The 27,940-nt window shown below is 34.4% G+C and overlaps 1 protein-coding gene across 1 annotated transcript in view; it reads right to left on the reverse strand.

Annotated features, from left to right (window-relative positions):
* Positions 1-4,517: 4,517 nt before the first annotated feature.
* Positions 4,518-27,940, reverse strand: part of LOC100916465 (UDP-glucuronosyltransferase 2B17-like) — a 37,173-nt gene continuing 13,750 nt past the window's right edge. Inside the window, 5 exon segments of the mRNA XM_031943175.1 lie at positions 4,518-7,245; positions 9,457-9,676; positions 10,692-10,779; positions 19,310-19,441; positions 24,140-24,288. Of these exon segments, the coding sequence (XP_031799035.1) occupies positions 6,966-7,245; positions 9,457-9,676; positions 10,692-10,779; positions 19,310-19,441; positions 24,140-24,288 (869 nt within the window). The 3' untranslated portion in view covers positions 4,518-6,965.

The following is a 27,940-nucleotide window of genomic DNA, read 5'->3' on the forward strand; positions in this document are numbered from 1 at the left end:
GTTTAAGAAGACTAAACTGGAAATTGTTTGTCTGAAATATTTGATTAGGAGTTTTGGAAATTTACTATATTTTAAAGAGGTACTATAATTTTGAAATTGAAATAAAATTGAAATTGGGGGAAATAATTTTATTTGCACATGTTAGATTTATTCTGAGTGTAAAATCTTAAGAATTGTTTGAATATTGTGACCTTCACAACTGAAGAGAAAAACTTTTCTTTTTTTTTATTATTTGGTTGGACTTCAAATTGAAATATAGGTTATTAAACAAAATGTCAGTAGCTTACCTTAAGGGGGGGCTCATGTTTGTATCTCCCTACTTAAATGGTATATTGCTTTTTAAAAGTATTGGGTAATTTGTAAACTATATTATGAGTTTTATGAAATTTGGTTCAGAATTAATTGTGAATCTTGAAGTTTAAAGTTTAAAAAAAAAGGTGATTTAAAGACAAGAGAAAAGAGATTGATTTACAAAAGCAATTAATAGTTTAAATAGAGCATTTAGTCAGAAGTATTTCAGAGAAGGTTTGAGCAAATAAGCATTGGAGAGAGAGACAGAGAGATGGGACAGGAGAATGAAGATGATTTAAGAAGGATTGATTAGTAGAAGCAAATGATTTCAAGAAGAAATCAGTGGGAAAAAGAAGGAACTGATTGGAAAGGGTAGTCACAGAAAGATGGCTGTGAGATGGGATTTGTTTTTGCCAGGGGAGAGCAGCAGAATGGCAGTGGAAAGTGGCAGCCTCTTGATTCCTTTAGCTGAAGAAAACAAACAGTTATTTAAAAGGACAAACTGCTCTTGCAAGATGTTAATTGATTGAATGTTTGTTTCTTTAAATATATAATGGTTATGAATATTAAAGAATATGATCAGAAGTGTGATCTGCAGTTTGAAAGGGTTATTTCAAAAAGCTTGATGTTTTTAAGAACTTTTCAGATTTTTTTTTATGTGAAAATAGAAAGTTTTAATGAACTGTATTGATGCCAATTATCTGAAAGGGACTCCAAGGATAATAGTTTTTGCCTTCTACCTTTTGAAAATGTTTTTGTTGTGAACAATATGTAGTTTGGGATTTTTCTGTGTATTGGGTATTTTAAAAGCAAAATGATTGGTACTATATTCAATTTATTCAAGATGCAACATCTACTTGGGTATATTAGAATTGTGTGAATTTTCTGGAATAAATTTCTTATTGTTACTGATATAAGGTCATGGTAAATAACTGTTTGGGATTTATCTGAAACTTTGGAGATAAAATTCTTTGGGCTTGTAATTAATATTATTTGGGAGTTTTAAAGCTCTACTCTCTGCTGTGCTGAAGATTGAGTTTTAACTGCTTATATTATGTTATAGTTATGTTCTTGCATTTTTTCCTCCTGTGACTGATTTCTATGATCAGAACAATAGTTAATAAGAACTATTAATGCAATTCAAATATGTCATACCTTGATGTTTCCAATTTGGTTATATGTAATCATTATATCCTAAATACTTAGGCAAATAAGTATTTAGCCTGGTCATCTGTCTGTTACTGGATATTTGTATTTTATTTTTAAAATGTTTTTTTTTTTTTTTTTTTTTTATGATAAGAGGACAATTTACAATGGTCTGTGAAACCTAATGGCTATTTATTGGGACTATAGCCGCTTGCTTGTCCTGTGAAGCAAACTTATTCCTTCACATAGGAACTGCTGGCCAATCTATACTGGCCTCCCCAATTGTTGCAGCTCCAGACTGTTCTAACCTTGTTAGATTTGGGTTTTTTTGTTATTCTAGATTTTGGTCAAATTACAGATTATTGAATCTCTTCTGAGACATGGATCGGCTCATCTGAAACTTAGATTGACACCACACCCACACCCCCGCATGGATTGAGAGCCTTTGCCCATTTCTCAGCCGAAGCAGCTAAGATGGAGACTATCACCCATGCTCCTGATGTAGCTTGGACTGATATGAGGGAAGTGGAAAAGTGGTTGATGAATTATTGTTAAAATTACAACTCTATTACTAGAGTTAGAAAAAAATGCAAATATTACTGTGTGTTTAAGATTTGAGATGGAAATTGTTAGAATTGGTAACTGTTGCTGTTATAATATGTTTATAATATCTATGTTCACTTCAGAATATGTAATTGTTTGAGGGATTTGATTTGATTTGATTTTTGTTTTTAGGAAACTCTTCCTGTACTAGTCTGTTATGTATAGGAACTTTAATTCACTTTTGGGATTTATATATGGATGGCTTTTTGACTATTTACTTTTTTTTTTTTTTTTTTTTTGGATGATTCCTTTCCATGAGAAAAAAAAAAAGGCGAGGAAGAGATGAGGAACTAGGGAAACTGGTGGATTTTTCTCAAATTTTTTTTCAAATTTTTATATCTTTTAGATATTTTGAGAAAAATTCAGATCGAATTGGAAGTCTTTAAGCAGTCCTTTTTGTTTTTTTTTTTGTTTTTTTACTATGCTTTAGCTTTGATACCCCTTACTCTGTTGGAATTGCTCTGGCAGACTATTTTCTGATTGCCTGTTTTTAGGAAATCTCCTAGACAAAGACACCTGTCTTGAGACTGGCAGTCTCCAACCCTGTAACCCCAGTTTCTTAATTGATATCTCATCATTTTTAATAACATTGTAGTTTTGAGATCAAGCCTCTAAAGTACGGGGTTTGCCTGCCTTCGTGGTTTAACTGTGAATGCTCTGATAGCTCTGCTCAGAAATCTGTATTCTAGTAGCAGCCCTATCTGTCCCTCTGGGTGGTGACAGGTGGAGCTACTCCAAGCCTCACCCTTCTTCCCTGGAGTGAGATGCCCCTCTGAATGGGCAGCATGACTGTTTTGAGCCCTGCTACTCCCTATATAATCAGAAGCTGAGTTAAGTGCACAAATGACTGAAGACCACCTAACACAGTGAACTGTCCATCTCAAACTGGATTCTCTGGCTGAGATGAGGGCCTTTGTACTGCTGATAACTCTGGGTTTGTCAGGAAGAGACTTGCCCTTGCCATAAGTCCTAGCATTTTCTAGTTTCATTTTGATTTATTTGCCTCACATTGGATTGGCCAAAATTATGGTGCTGAGACCTCCCAGGTATCTAGGGGAGATCATTCAATAATTCAAATATTCAGAAGGAGAGTGTGTAATGCTGTGCCTCAGTTTCCCTAGATTCTCATCTTTGTTTATCTATCTTTGTATTTTTATGTTTGCCAAATGCCAATCTGTTCTGTGATAACTGTTTCTAAAATAATTGGTGGAAGCAATTTTTATGTTATGAACTTATTGCAATCAGTGGTATTATCCTGTTGCCACTATGTCTACCCTGTATAATTACATTAGTAACCAGAATAGTTCAACGGTCCCTATCAAAATATTGCATACAGGAGATGCTATTAAAATGATGATTCTTCAGAGAAAAGGCTGGAATGTATTAGAAATGATCTTGATTGTGAACTTGATAAACAATGTAGAGATATGTTAACCGATTTTGAACAGTGTGTAAGTTCTCCATAGAACTATGATAAAAATCATTTACATATTAGAAGGGGGGAATTGTATGGAATAGTGAGAGATAAGGTGAAGAACTTACAGGGATGTATGAATTCTTTTTCTGTATTTTATTATTTCTGTGTTTCCCCTATGACCTGTATAATATGTGCAGGCTCATATCTACTTGAGCCTTGGCCAGCTAGAAACATATTTACTTAACTTGAGCTGATGACATTTATTGGTATTTGACATTTATCGATATTTAGTCTATTAACTAATCCACTATCTGCTTGATTAAGCCTGAAGGACTGACTTTCTGTTTCCTTGAAATCAGGAGATTTCGGGGAAACAGAAACCTTCCATTCCAATCTCCCCAAATAGCAACAACCAATTAGATGCTTCCCCCTCCCCTTCTCAGTGCTCTCTTACTTGTGATGTAATTTCTTGTATAAAAGCTATGTATCTTTACTACTTCTTTAGCCCTCCTACCACGAGCTTTCTCTTTCTTATCTCACAATGGGACGGCTCATCCTCCGGAGGTTTTCAATAAACAACTTTTCTGCCTTCTACTGAGTGATCTCTGAGTAGTCATTTCAGGTAAGGGTCTTCTACATCCCTCACATATGTGAATGTATATATATGTGTATGTATGTATATATATGATTAAATACTTATGTATATATATGTATGCAAATAGGTATATACACATACACATACATACATGAATACATGTATATGTATGTATATATACATCTGTGTTTAACCATAACCTTTTTGGGAAAGTTGAGGAAGGGGGAAGATGAGGGAAAAAGAATAAAGTAAAAATTGTACAGCAGAGAACAAAAGAAAACCTATAAGGAAACAAAGAAAAGATGGATAGTTCTGAACACAATGTGCAATATTTATTATAGAGGTTTTCTTGAAATGGAAATTTAGTGCTATATATTTTGAGTTCTCTCATGTTTTGCTTTCCACATGGCAATTTTTTTTTTATATATTTTGTATTTCAGTTTTAAATAAATGAAATCAAAAATATACACACCATAACAATTTTTTTTTTAATTTAGAAATCTTTGGAAAATGAATTTAAGCTAAAATAAGCATACAAAGAGTTTGCAGTCATATATTGATATTTTCAATCAAATTCAAGAAGTAACATTAGTAATTTCACAGTCAATCATATGAATTTTGAAAATGAACTTGAGTTATATAGGAATTTACAGTTTTTAATTAGGCCAGTAGAGGGCACTTGTCCTCTGAAAATGTATCGTGTAACCATTAACTCCTACTAAGTTAGACATAGATACTATAATGGTAAAAATTCTAGCAGCAATATGTATACTTTATTCCAAGACCTACAAGTATCTAATGTTTAATTAACACAATTCACATAATGATAGACAATTTAAGAAGCATTATGTAAATATCTGTCCATAAGTAGAACGCTTAAGAGTCAAACATAGTATACTTGATTCCTAATTAGATATGGTCTGAATGATGTTTAGAAATCCACGGTAAGCTGAAAGGCCTTGGATCATGTTCATCTTTAACTTTTTCAAAATTAAAAGAAAATTTAAAAGATTGAACTTAGCTACAAACGCTATCAAAAGATTAAACTAGAATGTTAACAAACCCCTTTATTTTGAAGAGAGGATTTATAGAACACTAAACTCTAGCAGTCTAGATGAGACAGTAAGGCTCAATTTCTAAAGAATTAAATTCAATGCTTTTCCACAGGGATATCTTATTTTGATTATAACCTAAGAATTGATCAATACAAATGATTTTTTTAAGTGACCTTTTAAAATAAAAATTCATAATACTCACAAGATTTTTATTTTGTTACTATTTTGTTTGTACTACTAGTGAACAATAATGTTTACTCCTGTATTCCTTTATAGTTTCCTTTACTCTAAGACATCCACATTTTTCTCATTAGCATATTGGAGATAATCTCTCTCCCTGAGAAAAGAAAAGCATTCTGTTATTCTTGCTTTTACAAGCCATAGGAGTAATTTTACTCTGTTCTGAATTTAGGTATTACTAATTAAGATGAAATGTGGAAGAAATCCTTTAGCAATTCTTTCTTAATAGGTACTATGATCACTATTTATTTTTCTAACAATTTCCTATGAGCTTAGAAATATTTGGTAATGATTTTGAATGGATGCTCTCTAGAAAGAGAGAAATTTGAGTTTCTTTTTGAAGCCCAGAACCATTTATTTCTGTTTTATTCTCAAGCAATGCAGGGTCTTGGAAATCCCAATTAACTAAGTTCTTTTCTTCAGTGAATTTCAGTTTTTTATTTTACTGAGTTTGGTAGTAATCTGATGACTGAGTGAATACCTTGAGGTATTCAATGTTCCAAGATCTTGTGGCTATCAGGAAGATGGAAGTAAGGATAAAAAGAACAGGAGGAGAAAACACGGAAGGTCAGAATAAGCTCAAACATTTTACAGTTAGGTGGAATCATGCTTATTTTCCAGTCAACTATACTTGGGAGTCTATAACAAGTTGCTCACTTTTCAAAAAAAAAAATTTGTAGGGGGGGCTAAATGGGAATATGCTTTCTTTTCAGATAGTTGATACAAAACATATTTCCTGCCATAACAAATGAAAAATTCCACTGCCCCTTTGGAAAGAAGATAACAATGAGCTCTGAATAGGGAAATGCTGAATCAAAGGGTTATAGTAGTAAAGTTCAGTTCAACGATGCTTAAGGCACATGTGAATTGCAATTTGATTATTAGAAAGTGAGCATGAACAAATGAGGAAACTGAATCCCAGAGACTATGAAATCTCATGGTCACTCAGAAAATTTGGTAGTAGAGTTCAGGTAGACTTTGACTTATCAGTACTAGAGCATCAAGCTATGGTCACAAACCATTTGGGACAAGTTGCATTCATAGATAGATCAGGATTAAAGGGTGCTTGAATGACTCTTGGAAATTATATTTTCATTGTGAAATAACAATTGTGGATGTAGAAAGGAAAGACAGGAAATCAAAAGAAAGAAATCAGATGATCAAAACCCAGTAAAAGATTGAGGAATAATTCCATTTGAATTTTTGTTGTTGTTGTTATACCTCCATGTTATTTTCAATGACTTTTATACTATAGTTTTTATAATCTTCCTGGGAAAATCTTTAGTAACAGAGACTAAAGAATAAAAAGGAAAAAACTCTTAAAAATGCTCCTTTTGGTGCATTTCTTCTCATACAATTATTACTCTGATTATTGGTGTACGTGTCTTATCTTTCTAAATTGGTTGTAAACTCAGCAAAGATAAGAACTATCTTATTTGCCTTTGAATCTCCTTCAGGGCTCATGTACAATGCTTTGGAAATTATAATAGTTATATAAATATTGTTGAATTGGAAAAAGGAGGACTTTGTTCAAATCTCATAGCAGCTAGACTAAATCATACTAAAGCTCCTTTTTTCACCTCAACTCCCCATCCTCAGCCTTAGGTATCAGAGGAAATTATGCCCTCTTTTGTTTTTTTCCTGTTTTACCCAACTTCCGGCAGCAAAATAAACAGCATTTGGTGACTATAAAGACAACAGTTGCTACACAGGCAAGTAGGAAGCCAATCACATCCAAGGAGTGGTACTGATACCAGGTAAGGTCGTGGGCGGCAGGTCTAAGGTGCTTAGCACCTTTGTGACGCATCACAAATTCTATCCAGAAGACAGCTCGGTCTAGGGGTTTCACAGGTTGATCATGGTGAATTCTTGATAATCTCATAGCATTCTCTTTGTATCTAAAATGGAAACACATAAACAAAACAGAAGAGAATAAATCACTTTTTTTTCCTTAGAGTATCTACAAAAGAGTCATCCTGTAGATAGTTCTGTTTGAGCTGGTCAAGGGAAATGAGCATCTTTCTTACCTGTCTGATTCCCATCCCATAATTATCCTTGACTAAAAAGAAACCAGGGAGATGAACTGTGAGTCATATTACTTATTATCTGAAACTCTGAAAGAATTCTTTTTTTCTCCTTCATCAAATGTCATATCAATTAAAGGTCACATGAACTTTAAAAACACTTCTTTTCTTACTTTTCCTTTTCTGCCTTTCTCTATATGTCTTTATTTTCTGACACTGTCTCCCTATTTTGCTTAGGTTAGAAGTATAGTGACCTACTCAAGGATTAACCCCATTGCTAATTAGCATGGAACATTGACATAATCTTTTTCCACCTTTGTCTAATTCTTCTTTCTTAAATAGCAAAACAGAAAATAAAATTCTTAATGTTTAATGAAGTTTTTTTTTTAATATGGCATATGTTTTATGAATCAGATGTGAAAAATCACCATGGTCAATCTCCTTATCTAATCATATGGGAAACATTATAAGGATTAAGAGGGTCAGGCAAAAGAGACAACATCAGTCCTTCACAAGCATCCACAAAATGTCAAAAGACTTAGTAGGACTCTTATATTTGCCAGGTTAGATCTTCTGTGGATATATATAGAAAGATGTGAATAGTAAAGAAAAATTATTAGTGTTGTGAATAGCACTTATAAAGGGATGATAAGAAATTACATTATTCAAGCAACTATTGCATTTGGAAACTTTTGTTCCAAAGGGCTGTTTTTTGTTTGCTTGTTTTTGTTGTTTTGTTGTTGTTGTTGTTTTGCTAAGGCAATTGGTCTTGCCACACAGCTAGGAAGTGTTAAGTGCTTGAGGCTAGATTTGAACTCAGATTCTCCTGATTTCAAAGCTGTGCTCTATCTACTATGCCACCTAGTTGTCCACTCCCCCCCCCCCCCCAAGGGACGTTTTAAAAAATTCTGACTCACTAATATTTTCATTAATTCAATTCATCACTCATTAAGCAACCATTATGTGTAATGTTCTATAAACACAGAGAAGTTCACTAGCATGTTATAGAGAGAAGTAGGTGCCCAAATATAACAATTGCATTTCAGATATCACATTCATTCACTGAAAATAAGCTCTTTTAAGCCAAGTATAGCAGGGGACACCTTTAATCTCTAATACAGGAGAAGTTTAGACTGGTGGATCACTTGAATTCAGGAGTTCTGAGCTACAGGAGGATTAAAGTCAATCAGATGTATCTATTAAGTATTAGAAGAGATTGGGCCTTCTTTTGCTTCCTGTTTTATCAAACTTCAAGCAACAAAACCAGTCACATTTAGTGAAGGGAAGAACTGGACAAGAGTGGATATAGATTGTGTCAAAAATTCCATGCTAATTAGCAATGGGGTTGATCCTTGAGTGGCCACTATACTTCCAAGATAGAGAGACAGTCTCAGAAAAGAAAGAGAGGGGAAGCTAAAAGGCACAGTGGATAGCCCTGGTCCTGAAGTCAGGAAGACGTCAGTTCAAATTTGTCCTCATATGCTTACTAGCTGTGTGATCCTGGACAAGTTACTTATCCCCAATTGCTTCAAAAAAAAAAAAAAAAAAAAAGGAAGGAAGAAAGAAAGGAAGAAAGGAAAAAGACAGAGAAAAATAAGAAAAGAAAAAAAGAAAGGAAGTGTTTTTAAAAGTACACATGACATTTAATTGATAAAGATTATAGAATCAAAATTTAACCCTTCTCCTCCCAAATTTTAGAGACTATTTAATCCAACATCCAGAGAGAGGTAAAGCGATTTGCCCAATGTCACAAGTTGTTGTTCCATCATTTAAATCATGTCTAATTCTTTGTGACCCCATTTCTTAACAGAGATAGTGGAGTGATTTACCATTTCCTCCTCCTTTTACAGATGAGGAAATTGAGGCAAACAAAGTGAAGTGACAGGGTCACACAGCTAGTAAGTGACTGAGGCCAGGTTTGAACTCATGAAGATATGTTTTCCTTGATTCCAGGGTTTGCATTCTATAAGGATTCAAACTCTGGTCCTTTGATTGCACATCTAGAGATTTGTTTCATGATACTAGTTCTTTGTAATGGCAGATAAAGTTATCAGTGGTAAGAAAGCAGTGAATTATAATACTCACGAGGGGTCATTGATGACTGTCTTTAAAGCATTAAGCATGTCTTCAGTTGTCATCGAGTTAAAGTCGACCTCAACAGCTGCTCCCTTGGCCTTCATGTGAGCAATGTTATCAGGCTGATCTGCAAACATGGGTACACCTATCATGGGAATTCCATGATAGATAGCTTCATAGATTCCATTGGTTCCACCATGAGTAATAAAAGCCTTGGTTTTAGGGTGACCTAGGTTAGAAATGGAAGGAAAAGGGATCTATTTAAGTAAATTATGATGGATTTAGAAATAAAGAAGGAATGGAAAATATAAGTCATTGAATGAGGCAGTATAATTAAAACTGGTATAAAAATGGGATCATTTGGAACACTGAATATGTTAGGAAAGAACACAAGGTAATGTAGTGTCTACATACTGATCTCTGGCAACAGTTATGGGTAATAAATAAAGAAACTAAAGGTGAATAAAAAAAATCTTGCATTGAGCCATTTAATTAATGTTTAAAGAATGTATGCAGAAAGAATCAGAGAAGTCTCTTCTTTAGCAGAGCCCCCAAACAATTGCTCTTCCTATGTATGCATTTGTCTAATAGAATATTTTTGTGGACACCCACTCTCCTCTATTTCTGATTACAACAAGAACACACAAAACAGGTCACTTTCAATTTTCTCTCACTTTAATCAACTCAATTTTTAGTTTTCATCTCAAACCTATGTAGCTAATTTGAGATTTTACCAGATCCTGTTTCTCTTTGTTGTGAACCACTCTTATTTTATTTCTTTCTCCGTTTCCTCTCCCCATTTTGGTTGACTTAGAATGTTTAAAGAATTCATGGATTTAATCCTTAGAATATATATTTTTTAAAGGAATGGAACCTCTCATAACAGAGGTTCTTAATTTTTTTGTGTCATGAATCTCTTTGGCAGTATTGTTAATCCTATGGCCCACTTATCAGAATAATGTTTTTAAAAGCATCAAATATCAGACAGAGGATTACAAAAGACACCAGTTATTTTTAATCACAATTATCAAATACTTAAAAAAGAAGTTAAAAGTGCTTAACTCTTTACCAAAATGCTCTACAATTTTGACTTGTTCATAGACTCACAGATTTAGGTAGAAGGGATGTCAGAAATCATTTAGTCCTACCCTCTCTTATTTCATACATAAGGAAGATGAAGCCCCCCAAAACTTAAATGACTTATCAAGGCCAAAATCTGGCACATAAGAAGTTGATAGTCTTACCAAGAAGATCATTCTGGGGAATCCAGTCAAAGGTTTTGGTATTTGGACCTAATGTGTCTGGCTTCTTTCCTTTGTATCTCCATAGAACCTTTCACAGTAAAAGAGGGGAAAATGTAATATGAGTAAAATCATAAAACTCTAAAATAAGAAGGACCTTTAATGAGAATCTAGTCCAACTCTATCATTTCTGTAATTAAAAGAAATGGGCCCCAGAGACAGTATGTAACAAGTACTTTCAAAACATGAAATAGCAAAGCTACTTTGTATCTATCCTTTTAATATTCTCATTTTTTATTATAGCTTTTTTTTACAAGTTATATGCATGAGTAATTTTACAGCATTGACAATTGCCAAACCTTTTATTCCAATTTTTCCCTTCTTCTCCCCATTCCCTCCCCCTGATGGCAGGTTGACCAATACATGTTAAATATGTTAAAGTATAAATTAAATACAATATAAGTTGTATCTATCCTTTTAAAGAAACTTCATAGACATCCTATTAAGATTACTACTATTATTCCATTCCCATTTAACAAATGAAAAAAAAAAAACTGATGGGATGGGGGTGGGGAACCAACACAGAATTTAAGATACTGGTTTAGAATATACAGTAAAATTTATTTTATAGAAATGTGTTCTGTGAACCATTCTAGCTCTCAATTTAAATTCAGAGCTGCTTAGGATATATATTTTGTTTTAATGTTTATTGAGAGGTTTAGTTATAGTTACTTTTTCAGGAAATGTTTTATTAACTTTTTTTTTTTCTGAGGCAATTGGGGCTAAGTGACTTGCCCATGGTTATACAGCTAAGAGGCCAGATTTGAACTCGGGTCCTTCTAACTTCTGGGCTGGTGCTCTATTCACTGGGACACCTAGCTGCCCCAGAAATGTTTTATTAACTTTATCTAATTCAGCAAACATGTTATATGTGTGTAAAACGTGTTTAGGTGCTGTTGAAGAAAAGGAAAAAACAGGATCCTACAGAAATTTACTAGTGGGTGCAATATATATCCAAATAAGTAAAGACAAGGAATTAGAGAAAAAAAAGAAACACTATTTTACTAGGGGAGATCAGGAAAGGCTTCACAGAGAAGGGAGTCCCTGAACTGAACCTTCAAAGAAAATAAGGATTTAAAAAGGAGATGATGGGAAAAGATATAGGAGATGGCTTATCTGAAATCATAAAAAATAGCAAGACAGAATTCCTAGTTCAGGGAAAAGTTAGAAATTTAGTTTGGCTGAAATTTAACATATGGGAAGATAGAAAAATAGGCTACAGCTAAATCATGGACAGCTTTAAATGCCAGACTTAAGAATTAGTATTTTAGAAGCAATAGGGAGCTAGTGAAGAATTTTGAGCTGGGGAGTAACATAATCAGAAGTGTGCCTTAGGAAGATTATTTTGGTATCTATGTAGATGAATTGAAGAGGGATAAATAGAAACAAGAAAAATAAAGGGATAAAATGGGGTGCAATGGAAAAATATTGAATTAATTGAAGAATGTTGAACTGGTGTTGTGTGACTGTGAACATGATTCCTATGAAATGAGAGTAATCCTTGCACAATCTCCTGCTGTGAGAAATATTGGGAAAAAATTCATTCTTTGTAGAAATTGTATTATATCTGACAGCCAATTTCAGGATTCCTGTTATAATGTCAAAAGGGATCACAAAGTTCTAAAATCTCAGATTTAGAAGGGACCTCGGTGATCATTTAGTTCAATTTTTATCTTAATCTGTCTTCTCTCCAGTTTTCCTGACACTGGTCAGCCCACCTTTGCTTGAAGTACTCTGATTCTTCCACCCTCCAAAACTATTCTTTCCAATTTTGGCTCTAATTATTAGTTATGATATATATATATATATATATATATTTCTTACTTTAAGCATCCATTTCCCTTTTGAGATCTTAGTCTTATCATCTGGATCAGACAGAATTAAGATATTGCTATATCTAAAAACTATAGAATTTTAGATCTGGAAAGAATCTTAGAAGTCATCTAGTCAATCCCTTTCATATTACAGAAGAGAAAAAGGAGGCCCTAATTCTTTAAATCTTCGTTTATTACATGGCAGGGCCACAAGTCAAGTGCAGGCAATAATATCAAATGAAAAGATATCAATAAAAGTAATATTTATGAAAATTATACATGGGCCATTTTGATTAGGGCAGAATAGAATTCAGCACCAATTGATTCTCCATTCCATTGTGTCTTAGAAAAAGTGGGTAGGTAAAACTAATCAGACATCTGATTGATTCCAACATTTTGCATTTGTAGAGTTTTTTAAAAAATATTTTTATATCACCTATATTTTCTCCCATATTCTTTTCCCTCTGTCTCTCAGAAAACCATTTCTTCTAACAACAATTAAAAAATAAAGAAATAAAGGGGGAAACTAATTAATACATTGAAAAAAATCTCACATTATATGCAATACTTCCTGGATGAAGTACCTTACTTGGGGTCATAAACTAGGAAGTGATGTCCTGACTCCAGGCCCAGTTCTACCTGCTATGCCTCCCAGTTTTTAAGGTCAAACAGCATCCATCAGAGTAAAAACTTGAACCCAAGTGATATGGAGTCCAAATCTTTGAAACCACTCCAAGTGACTCTCTAGTCACCCTCTTTCTGTGTATAGAGCTTTGCAGTCTGATTTCATATATATTAGTATCTATAATTATGTATAATGAACTTTTAAAATATTAGGGTAAAAAAGCTAGTGGAAATGATCCTTTAGAAATAAGGACAATTAAATCTTTATATTTCAGTTTCACTCCATTTTAATTTTTTTATATTTATTTTTATTTTATATTATAATTTTATTTATAAAATTTATAAATTTTCTTTTAAATTATAAAAACTTTAATTATAAAATTTGCTCAGTTCTCACAAACTAAATGTTTATTGCTGAGTGAAGGAGAGAAACACACAACTCACTGAGAGAACAAAATAAAATTGAACCCCAAATCAACAACCCCAAATCCACTATTAAATAACATCAAAGGAAAATAGTATAATGATATTTTTCCAGCGAGTCTTTGTTGCTAGTATTAAGAAGATAAGTATTTTGTTGCTTGCAGCAAGGCATTACAAAGGCAGAAACGTACAAAACTGCTCACCAGCTATACTCAGGCCTTTAAGTCTTATATTAAGTTGATCAACATAGCAGTCAATATGACTGCTAAAAGGAAATTAAGTAGATTTACAGTTACTCTGTAATATTGCTAAGAGGAGAATGATTTTAAATAATACAGACTTTTGATTAGGGATATGACAAGAATTTGAAGGCATTTTCTGACCATAACTCTAATGATAGTTAAATGAGGAAGTATCTCATCAGGCTCCTTGTTCTCCCAGATTCTTTCCTGCTCTATCTGCCATCTTCTCCCTCCATCTTTTTTTCCCCTCTCACTCAAACCTTCTTCCCATTCACTTGTACTTCAAACTCCTTTTTTGTTGATCTCCATTTCCTCTTCCCTGCTACTCCATCATAGAGTACTGGGTTCAAACTCTTACTCAGTTACTTATTTTCTATGTAAATTTGCCATGTCTTTTCTCTTATTTTTTTCCCCCAGTCTCTTCAAGTGTAAAATGAGGGAGCTGGACTAAATGAGGCCTTTTCTAGCTCTAAGTTTGTGATTTGTGATCTTTACTTTCCTGCACATTCAGTCTTTCCTTGGTCTCTTCCCTTAGGCTCTTCCTTCTTCTTCTGGCCTCCTGAAATCTCTCATCTTCATCTGGCCTTCTTTCTACTTTCTTGCTCTTTTCCAGGATCTTCTGCTCTTTCTTTCTTTCCTCTGTCATCTTCCTTCTTCTCCTTGTTCCCCTACTCTTTCTCTGTTCCTCATATATCTGTTGTTCCACACTCATTTACATTCCTTGCCATCCCCACTGTTTTTTCCAGTGAGAAACTAATCATCCAGCTTTGAGATTTCATTACCACATTTATAGACTTGGTCCTCTCTGTGACATTACCCACACTATGGCCAATCCCAAGTTCTGGATTCTCTATTTACTTTGGAACCAGGGGACACCAATGTACTAGTTATGTGACCCAGTTCTCTCTAATTTCAATTATCCATAATATCTTGAGGTTATCCACAATTGATTATATTTATATACATGGCAATGAATAGAGCACTGGGCTTGGAATAAGGAAATCTCATTGTTATGAGTTCAAATTTGACCTTAAACACTTACTAGTGTGTGATACTGGGTGAGTCACCTAACCCTATTGATTAAATGGTTAATAGTTTTAGTAAATGACAGCTTGAAGATTTGAACTCACACCTGAGAACTTTTCCCACCATGACTGCATTGAGAATGAGCTCCTCATCTTAAAATGAGGTAAAGAAGGAAATGACAAACTACTCCAGTATCTTTGCTAAGAAAACCTCAAAATGGAGTCACAGAGAACTGGACACAACTGAAAAATGGCTGAAAAAATATAGACATACATAAATGTGTGTGTATATACACATACATATAAATCATGTGTGTGTGTATCTGGTTTGTACATAATTATTTGAATGTTGTGCTTCCCAATGAACTGTGAATTCCTAGAATGCACCGTCTTTGTGTGTGTGTGTTTCTTTGTATCCTTAGCAGAGTGTCTGATACATAGCAGACATTTGGGCAACTTTATTGTGTTATAACAAAATAACTATTGAGTAACTGAGGAAAGAATAGAAGAGTAACTTTTTAAAGACATAATTAAAATATCTTTAGGACTTTCCCTAGCAAACTAGAGGGCTGGGTATAATCGATTAGTCTCAATTAAAAAAAAATTACCTACTGCTATAAGTTTTTCAGAGCTGGCAATCTAGCAGCTACAATCTGGTCATAATACCAGGAAAGAGCAGGAGATGGTAGGAAAGAGTACCTGATGTTCTATGCAGAGTCCGAAGGGAGCCATAGAGACTCTCCAGTTCACAGGATCATAGATCTGAGGTTAACAGATTGATTTGTTTTGCAGATGAGAAACTGGGGGCCCAGGATATAGATCAAGGACTTGCCAAAGTCACAGTTTTAGTAAATGACAGAATGAGGATTTGAATTCACACCTGAGAATTCTTTCTCCCACATTGACTGAGAATGTGCAACATAGAGACAAGACCTAAGAGACCAGTATGCTAATGCTTGGCAGAGAGCAGTATGATAGAGACCAGAGCAGCAAAGAATCCCAACTCAGTGGAGAACAAAATTTAGCCATGAATCCTCTGATGACATCACGGGCTCTGCTGAGCTGAGGCTATGTGTTGCCTCAGCTTTAATGTAATCTGGCTATACAAGTGCTAACCCTTCAAGTAGGATAATAATGCATCAGGGAAACAGTGTTGGGTTTAGATGCAGGGAATTTCAGCCAGGACTGCAACTTGATACTTATTTGACTTGGGGTAAGAAATGTAACTTCTCAGATTCTCTCAAATTGAAAATCTATGTGTCCTTTCACTTATTCCTTATGTGTGTGTATGTATGTGTGTGTACATATGTTCTCCTCACATATGCTCTAGGTAGATGCTACTTATGTGTGTGCTCTGCTATACATATTTCCCATGTCATTTAAGTTCTCTATGGTGATTCCGTTCCCTCTTAGTGATATAGTAACCTGTAGAAAAGCATCCTTTTTTTTGTAGAGGAGAAAATATTTTTGTCACTTATCTTTCTATGCTTTTAAACTATTTACTTAAAACAACAACAACAACAACAACAAAAACCTTTGAACGATAATATCCTTAGCTTAGTTGGCAAAAAAGGAACACGTTGGCTGATTTTCATGAACCACAGTTTTCAGCAAATGCTGACTCACTATGACTAAGGTAAACCACCTAACCTCTTTCTGGCATATTATATAATGTGTTTAGTAGGACCCACATATGATGAAAGTCTCTGTTATGCCACTGAAAATGGTATGTGAAAATTCTTGGAATGATACAAAATGTTTTCAGTAAAGGGAAACAAGTTTCTAAAAACCTATTAGGAGGAAATGTTTGTTTTTAGAAACTGTTTCCCTTTACTGAAATGTAACAAAATATATTCTTTTTTTTTTTTTAGGCTTTTTATTTTCAAAATAGGTATCTTCAAATAACCTTTTGAGATATTGATGAGCATATCTTTAGACAGGTCCAAATCTGGTCTGCCAGTTGCATTCCATCTAGCTCTCCACTCTGTCCTCTGAGTTCCTGACTTTACTTCTCTGGTATCCCTAAAAAAACAACCCACAGCTGTATATAAAAGTACTGCTAAGGATGAAGATCTTTGCTAAGTTTTTTTCAGGACTAAACCCATTATAAGATTACTTTCTCTCCCTCTTCATAGTGCCTTCCCTCTAATGGTGTCTTTTTTTTTTTTTTTTTTTTTTTTTAACTCTGGCTAACTCTGGTCAGTCTAACCTTCCAGTCGATGGCTTACTCCCACCTCATGGAGTATTTCCTTTCTCTTAAGTCAATCATGAGTTCCCCTGAAGAACTTGTCTTTTTCCTTGCCAACTATCTGCTCTCCCAACTCTATTTCATGTTTACCTTTTTCTGGTTCTACTTCTAGTGCCTATTTCATCCCTTTATTTTGTCTGTAACCTGTTCCCCTAAATAAACCTGTCTTCTGTAAAAGAGAATGACTATTGTGAATTTGTCACATGTTTATTTCAAACTAGGTATTGCTATCTCAACCTTATCACATGCACAAATAAAAAGAATGAAACCATCCTTATGTCCAAGCAACTTGCATTTTAATGGGGTGGAGGAAACAACAAAAATAAATAAATAAGATAAATACATACAAAATTAATATGAAGAGAATAAATTCAAATAAACAAAAAGCAGTTAGCACAAAGTAATTAGGAAGGGAGGGCAATGAAGAGATAATACAGAAGGTGTTACTTGAATTGTGTCTGGAGGAAGAAAAGGAACTCCATGAGGTGAGTGTGAGGAAGCAGAGCATTCCAGGCTTGATGGACAGCCAACACAAATATCAGAGATGAAGTGTTATTATGTTAGGAGCAGAGAAAAGAGAAATATGGTTGGTACGTGGGATGAAGATTGATGTACAAAGAGGATGGAAAGATAGATTGGAGGTAGATTGTGAAGGCTGTTTAAATGTAAGCAAATATCTATATTTTTACATTAGAGATGATAAGAACCAGTTCAGTTTAATGATAAAAGGAATTATATGGTTAAGGAATTAATAAATTTAATATGATCTATGGTTAAGAAAATTCATTATTGGCAGCTTTTAAATGTAAGAAAATTTGGAGAAAGAAGAGTCATGAAGAAGAGTGACTAATTTGGAGACTACTGACATGTTTTATGAGAGAAGTGATGGGGCCTGAAATAGGATCCTATGAGTAGACAGGTATGGGAGGTTTGAGGAAAGAAAAGAATGTTTGTAATACTTTCTTTGGGCAATGCGACCCAAAATTAATTAGGGAGGAATAAAAGGGTTAACTTGCTACAGTGGAATTTAGATAGTATGAATTTATGGTGTTCCCAGTCAGTATAGATGTGAGATTTCCCTTCAGCATTATTCATATCACATGAGTAGAAGCTGGGAAGAGATAGATAATGAGACTAATTAAGGGCTTTTGTTTGGCAAAAAATGAGCAGTGATGAGACAAAAGAAAAAGATGTCCAAGAGTAGTTGACAATGAAATGTTGAATTGGTTATCTGTATGATCAAGGAAATTATCACAATACTCAGGAACTTACCTTTACAATTTTGTGCATATTAAAAGCAGGAGAAGTATTTCAAGTCTGAAAACTTTGAAATCTACATTTTGAATAATTTCAAAAGCTATTCTTTTTTATACTGTTCAGAGACTGAATTGGGGTGATGGCAACATTACAGGATTATAGTACATTAACTAATATACAAATTACCTAATTATAACAATGGGAAGAAACTTACGAGGAGAAGCCCCTGCTTAGAAAAGCCTGATACCAGTGTAAGTCTAGTTCCATCTTGCTCCTGAGACCCATGGGGCTAAGGTACAAGTGGACTCTACAATCTGGATTGTTTTTCTCATGATCATGTCCTACTTTTATCATCTGCTGTGTCAGCACCCATTTGTTTCCAGGTTATATAAGCTAAAAATTGTCCAGGATCCTTGAAAAAAAATGCAGCTCAAGCTGGACAGTGATAAATACTCTAAATCAGCTATAGGGGTTTAGGTCCTATTTAAAAAAAAAAAAACCCATCAATAATCCTTTGCAATAGTAGAACAAGAGCTAAATTTGGTAGGTGCATGCCTCACCCTCTTTCTCTAAGGTTTAAAACTTTAGAAAATATTTGAGGACTCGATCTATTAGAAGTAAAATTTATCATGCATCTGCTCAATTTATTTAGAAAATCTCTCTAAGAGTATGATAATCATGGAAATATAGAAGAATTGCACGTGTTTAACCTATATCAGATTGCTTATTATCTTGAAGGGAGAGAAGGGAATAAAATTTGGAACACAAGTTATGCAAAGGTGAATGTTGAAAACTATCTTTGCATGTATTTGGAAAAAAATACTATAAAAAACTAAAAAAAGAAAAGAAAAGAAAATCTTGCTTAGCAAATCCTCCTTTTAAATTTCAAATAGACAAGGCAACAGAAGAGTTTTCTTCTTTTTCTCACCTTCTGTGGAATCTGGGCAAGAGCTGCAGCAATCAGGTTACTCTTTTCATCAGTTAGGTTTTTGACCATTGACCCAAGAGAAAACACCACAATACCATGTTCCCCAGAGCTCTGGACGAATTTTTCCATATCCTGTAAAGAAGAGATTTATGATCTATCAGATGGAGAAAAACACCATAAAAAAAAAAAAATCAATTCAACCTAATCAAGCTAAGAAACATTTATGCAGTAACAAGTCTATATTGAGCATATTCTTTTTGTTTTCCATTAAGTCCTTCTCTGATGCTTTATGACTGTACTCTGGCTTCTCAAAGTATGCTAGCTTGTTGAAAAGGCTTCAAATAAGGGCCTCATGCGGCCATTCAAACGCTTGTCTAGCTGTGTTTGCAGAGTTTCACTATCAGAGGGTTTACTACCTTGAACTACTGGTGATTATTATTAACCACGGCAATTTAATTAAAACAATTCAATCTGCCAGTCTATTTGGGTATAGAGAAGCTGCTTGTAAAAGGGAGCATTAATACCTCATTGGAAGTATCGACAAACTATATAAGAAGCAGTGTGGGAGACTCTAGGAACATAAAGCTCAGAGTTGGAAGGAACTTCAGAAATCATCTAATTCAATATGGATCTGAAAAGGAATCCAATCAGGTAAGTCAAATGGTTATCCAGCTTCCTTTCTCTAAGATGTATGTACTAGGTGGTATAGTAGACTTGGAGTTAGGAAATCAGGAAAGTTTGGATTTCAAATCCAGTTTTAGACACTTCTTAGCAGGGTGATCTTGGGCAAGTCAAGTAGCCTCTGTTTGCTTCAGTTTCCTAATCTGTAAAATGGGGGTGATAATAGCATCTACTTTCAGGTTTGTTGTGAGGATTGAATTAGATAGTATTTGCAAAGTGTAAGCTTGAAACTAAACAATGACACACCCAAACCCTGACATTTAAAAAACTATAACAATAGAATTAAAATTATGATTGGGGCTATCTTGTTTAGAGGGGTTTAACCTACAATCTATGAACTTGTATTTTAAAATGTCTTTTGATAATTCTGTATATATAGAGAAAAAGAGACAGACTAGTTCTCCCTCTCTTGCTCAGGCTAAAGGAATAATGGTCACTAATAATTACCCATCATACTACTGTATGAGAGCACTGACATTCTCTGTTTCTAATCTGGACCAATTTGTCCTTCCTTAGGTAGTCTGGTGGCTCTCCCATATTGGTAGCAAATTTATTATGGATGCCAAGAATTCTTGAACTCAAATAACTCCCTAGACTTCGTTCAGCTTTCCCTGTAGCAGAGATTACTGGCATGTGCTATGATACTCATCTATTAACTGTATTTCAATAACAGTTGGTTCATTATAACTATTTATTTATTTATTTTTGTATTTAAAAACATTGTTGAGAGAAAGGATTCGTTGATTTTACCAGACTGCCAAAAAGACTCACCATACCAAAAAACTTTAATAACTCCTGCTATATATTTCTTTTGTGCAAAGAATTGCAAACCAAAGTAACCATCAATTGGAGAATGGCTGAACAATTATGTTATATTAATATAATGGAATGTTGTTCCATTATAAATGATGAAAAGGATGATTTCAGAGAAATTTGGTAAGACCTGTAAGAACTGACGCAGAATAAAGTGAGTCGGGAAAGCATAATACCTTGTGAAGACAAAGTATTCTACTTAATGTGATCACCAATCAGGATTCCAGAGGACAAGTGATTAAACATGCTACCAACCTCCTGCCCTTATCCTGAGGGACACGAGGTATAGAGAGAAAAAGATACTTTCTGAACATGGTCAAAGTGAGGATTTGTTTTGATTGATTACACATATTTGTTTTAAAAAAGGATTTTTTTCTCTTCTTTTTTATAATGGGGGAATGGAGATGGGAGAGAAAAATTTTTGTTCAGTTAAAATATATATTTTTAAAAATTAAAGAACTCCTATAGAGGAAAGATACAGAAGTTCATTTTATTTTTGTCTGTAAAATCAATCTTCTTGCTTCATAGTTTCACTGTGTACATGTCTTAAATATACATAGTGGCCAGGAGTTAAATATACATAGTGGCCAGTGATTAGGATATTAACTTTTTGTTTTCTCTCTCTCTGGTTTGTGTTACCTTTAAGATAATTTGTCTTTGAATATATCCTGTACATACTGATTCTATGTATGGTGTATAGTTGTACTTCAGGACTTATAGGACCCTCGAATGAGGAGCAAAGTCAAATGAACTAGTCAAATGTCCAGATCATGGTGGAGAGTTTTCACTTATATGAAGATTTCTCAGAGGCAGAGTTCAAAACTAGTTATGGTTGTTTTCATTTCAGCATGGCATAGTAAAAAGAATATAATAGAAAAAGCCATTTGAAGAGTTAAAGTTTCATCTTGAGTTCTGCCTTTGTTATTTCCTAACCATATTACCCTGGGTAAATTATTTACCTTATCATCTCTACCCCCAAGGAACTAAGCTCCATTGCTTATATTTATTTTGTGATTTTAAAAAGTCCACAGATCATTCTTCTTGGCAGAGAAAACGGGGGCACAATTAAAACTAAACAATCATCTTTGCTTTTCGTCCTACCCACTTTAACTAGTAGTCCTATACCTCTTTATATTCCCTAAGGGGCAGCTAGATGTGTAGTTGATAGAGAATCAGGGGAATGTGAGTTTAAATCTAGCCTGAGACATTTTACACCAGGAATATTATTCTGGGTAGTCATTTAACCCCCAATTGCTTCACAAAAAATATGAAAGAATAATAAGTTATGTTTTCTTTCTTTCTCCAATCTATCTAATTCCATCTTTTTGTTAACTTTGAGAATCCTGGTAACTTCAATTCATTTTGAGTTTCAGCACTTCTGAAATTATTCTTACACAAATGTACTGTCTTTTTATACTTAGCCTATTATCCTGTTATCTGCTTTTCTTTTATCTTCTGTACATTTCTTTTTTAAAAAAATCTGAATTGATTCCTATGCTGCTTTGAATGGCTTCCTCTTTTCTTAATTTCTCACTGTCTCTCACCTAACCTTATTTAATCAGTTGCCGAGTCTCATCAATTCTACGTAGATAGCATGTTTTTTTATCCGTCCCCTTCTCTTCTCTCATAGATCCACCAATCTAGTTCAGATCTTTATCACCTCTTACCTTAACTACTGCAACTAGTGTTCCCTTTTCTACTCTCTTTTCTCTCTAATTGATCTATTTTCCACAAAAGGAAATGATATTCCTAAAAGAGAGATCTGACTATGTCATTCCCCGGTTTAAAAAGTGGCTTCCTAGTTTCTTTAAAATAAAATGAAAATTTTACATTTTGATATTCAAAGACTTTCACAATTTGGTCTATTTTACCAGACTTCATCTCTCTCTTTCATGTACTCTATAATTTAGCAACTATATACAAAGTCAAAGAGAAAGTGATCTAAAACTTTAAAAACACATGTGGTTACACATACTTCCTGGAAATCCTTTATTCTTGGAGCCCTTTAGATATCTTTCTTAGATATGGTACAGCTTTTTGTCTATTTGTTTTTCTCCTGAACTTTCTGTAGAACCATCAATCTCTGTGAAATCTGTCCTTGACTCTTAATGTAGAAATGTACATGACCTGTTCTGGAGACCTTGCCAGGTCACTCAAGGAAAGTCCAAAATCCTTTGGACCCTCGGGTGTTCACAAGAGTGGATTTATGGCAAGGCATTTTTTTTTCTCTTCAGTAGATCAATTCCCAGGTGTGGCTCTCCCTTCTTTCTACCACCATTCAAGCCTTGACTTCTGAACTGGTTTAATATTTCATAGAAGACCCATATGATGTGACTAAGTCTCTGAGCCAATCAAAACAAGTAGTGTAGTGAGTAGAATAATAAACCTAAAGTCAGGAAAAGCTAAGTTCAAATCCTAACTTGGGCACTTACTAGTTCTATGATCTTGAACAAATCATTTAATCCATGTCTACCTCAGTTTCCTTATCTATAAAATGAGTATAATAATAGTACCCACTTCCCAGAGATGTTGTAAAAATCAAATGAGCTAATATTTGTAAAGCACTTAGCATAGATCCTGATACATAGTAGATTCTATATAGTTAAATACCAGGTATTATTTAAGAGAGTTCATAGGGAGGTATCTAAATCTTATTCATACTTAATGAACTCTGATAAATATATCAGAGTATAGCATTTTATCATTTAGTTTTTAAATGAGGATAGTTTAAATATTTCAGATAATTTTCCACTTCCCATCTGCACCAAAATCCTTTAAAACCTCTCTTGGTAAGGGGGAAAATCAATTAAATATCCATGTCTGTCCACATTTATCACATCTATAATCTCAAACCTTCCCTTCTATATTTAGGAGAAGGGAGGAATTAAATTTTCTTTTTCAATGTCTCCATAACTGTGATGCATATACAATACAAAGAAAATCAAACCTCTATCCACTTTAGTTTCCTCCACTGTAAAATAAGAATAATACTGGCACCAAACCCCAGAGTTGTGAGGATAAAATATGATATTATTTGTAAAGCACTTAGCACATTATCTGGCATACAGTGGATACTTAATAAATGCTTGTTATTGGGGCAGCTAGGTGGCACAGTGGTTAGAGCAGCAGCCCTGAAGTCAGGAGGACCTGAGTTCAAATTTGACACTTAACACTTCCTAGCTGTATGACTGTGGGCAAGTCACTTAACCCCAATTGCCTCAGCCAAAAAAAAAAAAAAAAAATGCTTGTTATCTCTCTTCCCTCCTTGCTTCTGTGCATAGAAAACAGGTCATCTTTGTAGGAAATTAAACTTGTAAAACCATATGATAGGCTTACTTCAGGAAGAGGCTTGGCAGGTTTGCAGTGGAGTCCTCCAACAAACTCAAAATTTGGCAAGTATGGGCGAGGAAATTCAAAATCCCAGTATGTTCGAATCAGCCACATTTCAGCTTTTCCCATAGTTTCACATAATGTGGTGGGTCTTCCTAAGGGAAGAAATAAAAAAGGAGTTAGTTCTGTCATGGGTAGCTACAACCTCCAGGGTAGGGATTCTTAACCTTTGATGTGCCATGAACCCTTTTGGCAGTCTGGTGAAATATTATGTGGATTCCTTCTCAGAAGAATATTTAAATGCACAAAGCAAAATACATAGGAAAATAAAGGAAAGCAATTATTGAAAAAAATTGTTATCAAATCAGGTTAAGAACCCCTGCTCTAAGCTCAACTGAGGATCTTCAATTTCTAGGACAGTCTCCAAACACCTAGGGACTCATGGTATTCAAAGACACCATTCTTAACCTTTTTAATGCTAATACCTCCCTCTGAGATTATGGTCAATCTATGCTGAATATATCTGAAAATACTTGTTTGCTAGCCGTGTCTTCTCAATTAAACTGTTAGCTCCTTGAACACTGGGACTGTTTTTGTCTTTCTTTGTACCTCTAGACCTTAGCACAGTGGCTGGCATATGGACCCTTCATAAGTGTTTACTGACTTCACTTGGTGGGGGGGGGGTAAGGGAGGGGAGAAACAAAGTACTCATCCAAGCAATTTTTGTCAGGGTCATATGCATAAATAAAAATGCATAATTTTGCTCCTTAAGATCATGGAAAGCAAGAATATTGCATAAAAGGTAAGAAAAAGTAGCAAAATCCAAATCAATATGTATAGTCACTATTGAAATAAATCTACATTTTTTTCACCTCAAACTATTGGAATCATGTCAACTTATAGATAATTCTCACATATTATTCAAGCTCTTCAATTAATTGTCTCTGCCTTAACTTTCCTAATTCATCTCAAAATATTTCTTTTTTAACCTTCTGCTTTAGCAGATTTTGTTCCTCTGAAGTATTTGCCTCATGCACTCATTGTTCATCTTTGAGTTTTCATTCATGCTATTCCTGTCATCTAGGAATAATAGGATCATCCTTTATGCTCTAGAGAGAGCGGCACTTCAGAAGCTATTTTATCCAATTACAGATGAGGAAACTAAGACCCGGAGAGATGTCAACTCTCCTGAAGTTGGAGAAGTAGGAGGATTGGACAATGATTCTATGAGATAATTAAGCTCCTTATTGATGCTGTTGTATATTTAAAATAATTTGGTAGAGTAGGTAGTACAAACATTTTTATACTCAATTTATTGATGAATCTAAATGGTTAGCACAAGGCAATCAGTCTATAAATGTCAAGGATAGGGCTCAGACCTAAGTAATTAGTCCAGTTCCCTATTTTCCATCAATATTCATGCTACAATTCTACTTAAGTCCAATTAAGAAATGTTTTCTCTCATGTAGCCTAACATGATTAGTTCTTTTCCATAGTTATCATCCCCTTTTATTAGATCCTCTAGGTATTTGTCATCCAGCAACAAATATAAGGCACTTCCTTTAAGTTATCTTGAAATTATTCTTTAATTCTTCAGTTATTTGCTACTACCTGTTTTGGTAGAAAAGCACATATATTTGAAAATGATCTGATCAATCTAACATCAAATAATCTAATCCATCTGATCAAATTTATAGTTCACAGATCTCCTGAGTGGGGTTAAATCAAATGAAAAGTAATTGGGAAAGGTTTAACAAAACAAACAAAAAGACTATACAGCATAGATAATGCTAATTTGTGATTTTCTAAGTTATCAATGGAATCCATTTCTATTTGAGTTTGACACTATTGAACTCCAAAGTTCTTATAACATGACCAAAAAAATGATCAAAACCCGGGGGTGGGGGTTGGGGGGGAGGGAGCCTGTCTGCAATTGGGCATCAGCAGCCTGGATTCTTCTTAGCACAATCAATTTTCTGGCCTCCATCTCTTTTATTTTTCTCTAATTCCTGATGTCCATATTTTGCTTCTATAGCCAATGATCAAAAAATTAGGTACATGGATGGGTATTCCTTTTACATATCTGACTGTTTCTTCTGTCTTCTTGGGTAGGTCTTTATTCAGGTTATGACTTTTAAACCAAAGCTCAGTCTTGGTCCCTCTTTTCTTCTTCTGCTATACAGTATCACTCAGTAATTTTATCAGTTTCCATGAATTTGGTTATCATCTTTATTCAGATGATTCATAGTTCTATTCTTGCATCTATTTGTGCAATCCTAACCTCCCTCTCTACTGCTAGTCTCTTATCTCCAATTACTCTTGGACATTTCAAAATGGATGTCTTATAGACATCTTAAACTAAATATATACTAATGACTGATTCTAGGGATTTTTATTAAGTTCATTGGACAAGATTTTTTTCTATTTGGCCTCCAGGATATTCTTACAGCTAGCCTCTATACTCCAATACTCTGAATTCCTGTGGATCATCACTCAAATTCTTTACTCCCTTTTTGGTTCCTCATTCTCATTCTTCCTGAACCCTTCTACCACAAAGTTTTATAACAACTTCACCCAGCTCTTCCATTTATCCTCTAGAATGCTTGTTCCACAGATAATAAACTTCCCTTTATCTTAAATAATTTCCTTCCCTACTTCTTCCATCTACTACCTCTTATTGAAACCTGCTTTTCCCTGATGACAGTCTCTGTGGCCCTTTTTTTTTTTTTTTTTTTTTTTTTTTTAGTAATGGCTGTATCCCCATTTTTCTTGGTTTGCTGGTCAAAGTGGAAGAGTTGAAATACTCCTTCGTCCCCATTGCTACTTTCAGGCTCTCATCCCTACCTTTATCATTCAGTAATACCTTTTCCTTTGAGGTTCATATCTATCACCCAATGAAAATTCTGGTTGCTATTATCTACAAATCCCCAGGTCGCTACCCTTTTTTCCTCAATTAGTTCTATATATTGTGCATAACTTTTCTCTTCTTCTGAACTCCTTCCCTCAAAATAGGGCACTTGACACACATTCTGACTCCTCTTAAACACCCTAACCATTTAGTTCATCAACCTACTACTCATTTCCCATGACTACCTCAGTTATACAAAAAAAAGGTCATGTGCTTAACCTTGACATCAGCCACAAATTTACCACCTCTATTTTCAAGAAGTTCAAAATCTTCTCCTCTGACCTTGTCTAATGGCTTTCTACCTCTTCCTCTACCTTCCCTTACAAAATTCTACTCTTCATTCACACACTGATGTTCAATCATATGACCTTTCAATAATTGCCTAGGCTGTATTCCCTATGCTAGAAACTCTATCCTTCCCCTTTTAACTCCTTAATGAACCAATTAAACTCTACATTATCTTCCTGTCTTTAATTCCTCTATTCTCTTTTCATAACACTGATTTCTCTCAGTCATATCTCAGCCTTGGATTACTTATACTTGTCATCTTTACTTCTATTCAACAAAGATGGAGAAAATCACATAACCCATTCTGACTGGGTGCTCTACAAATATGTATTACAAAACTTCAATTGGGGCCTCAATACTGCTAGACAATCCTCCCTTATTAAATCACTATACCTCTTTCCACAGTGATTTTCCCAAAATTTTCATTCCTTCTCAAACTTATGGATTCTCCTCCCCACTCCCTCAGCTGATTACCTTATCTCATATTTTACAGAAAAAGTCAAGGCCATTTGCCATGGGCTCCCTCTTGTCTTCTTTATCTCAAATATCTTCTACCACTCTCTTCTCTTTCACCCTTATTTGACTTGATGAAGTCTTATTACTCATACCAA

Source organism: Sarcophilus harrisii, chromosome 6, assembly GCF_902635505.1.
Source record: "Sarcophilus harrisii chromosome 6, mSarHar1.11, whole genome shotgun sequence".
NCBI lineage: Eukaryota > Metazoa > Chordata > Mammalia > Dasyuromorphia > Dasyuridae > Sarcophilus > Sarcophilus harrisii.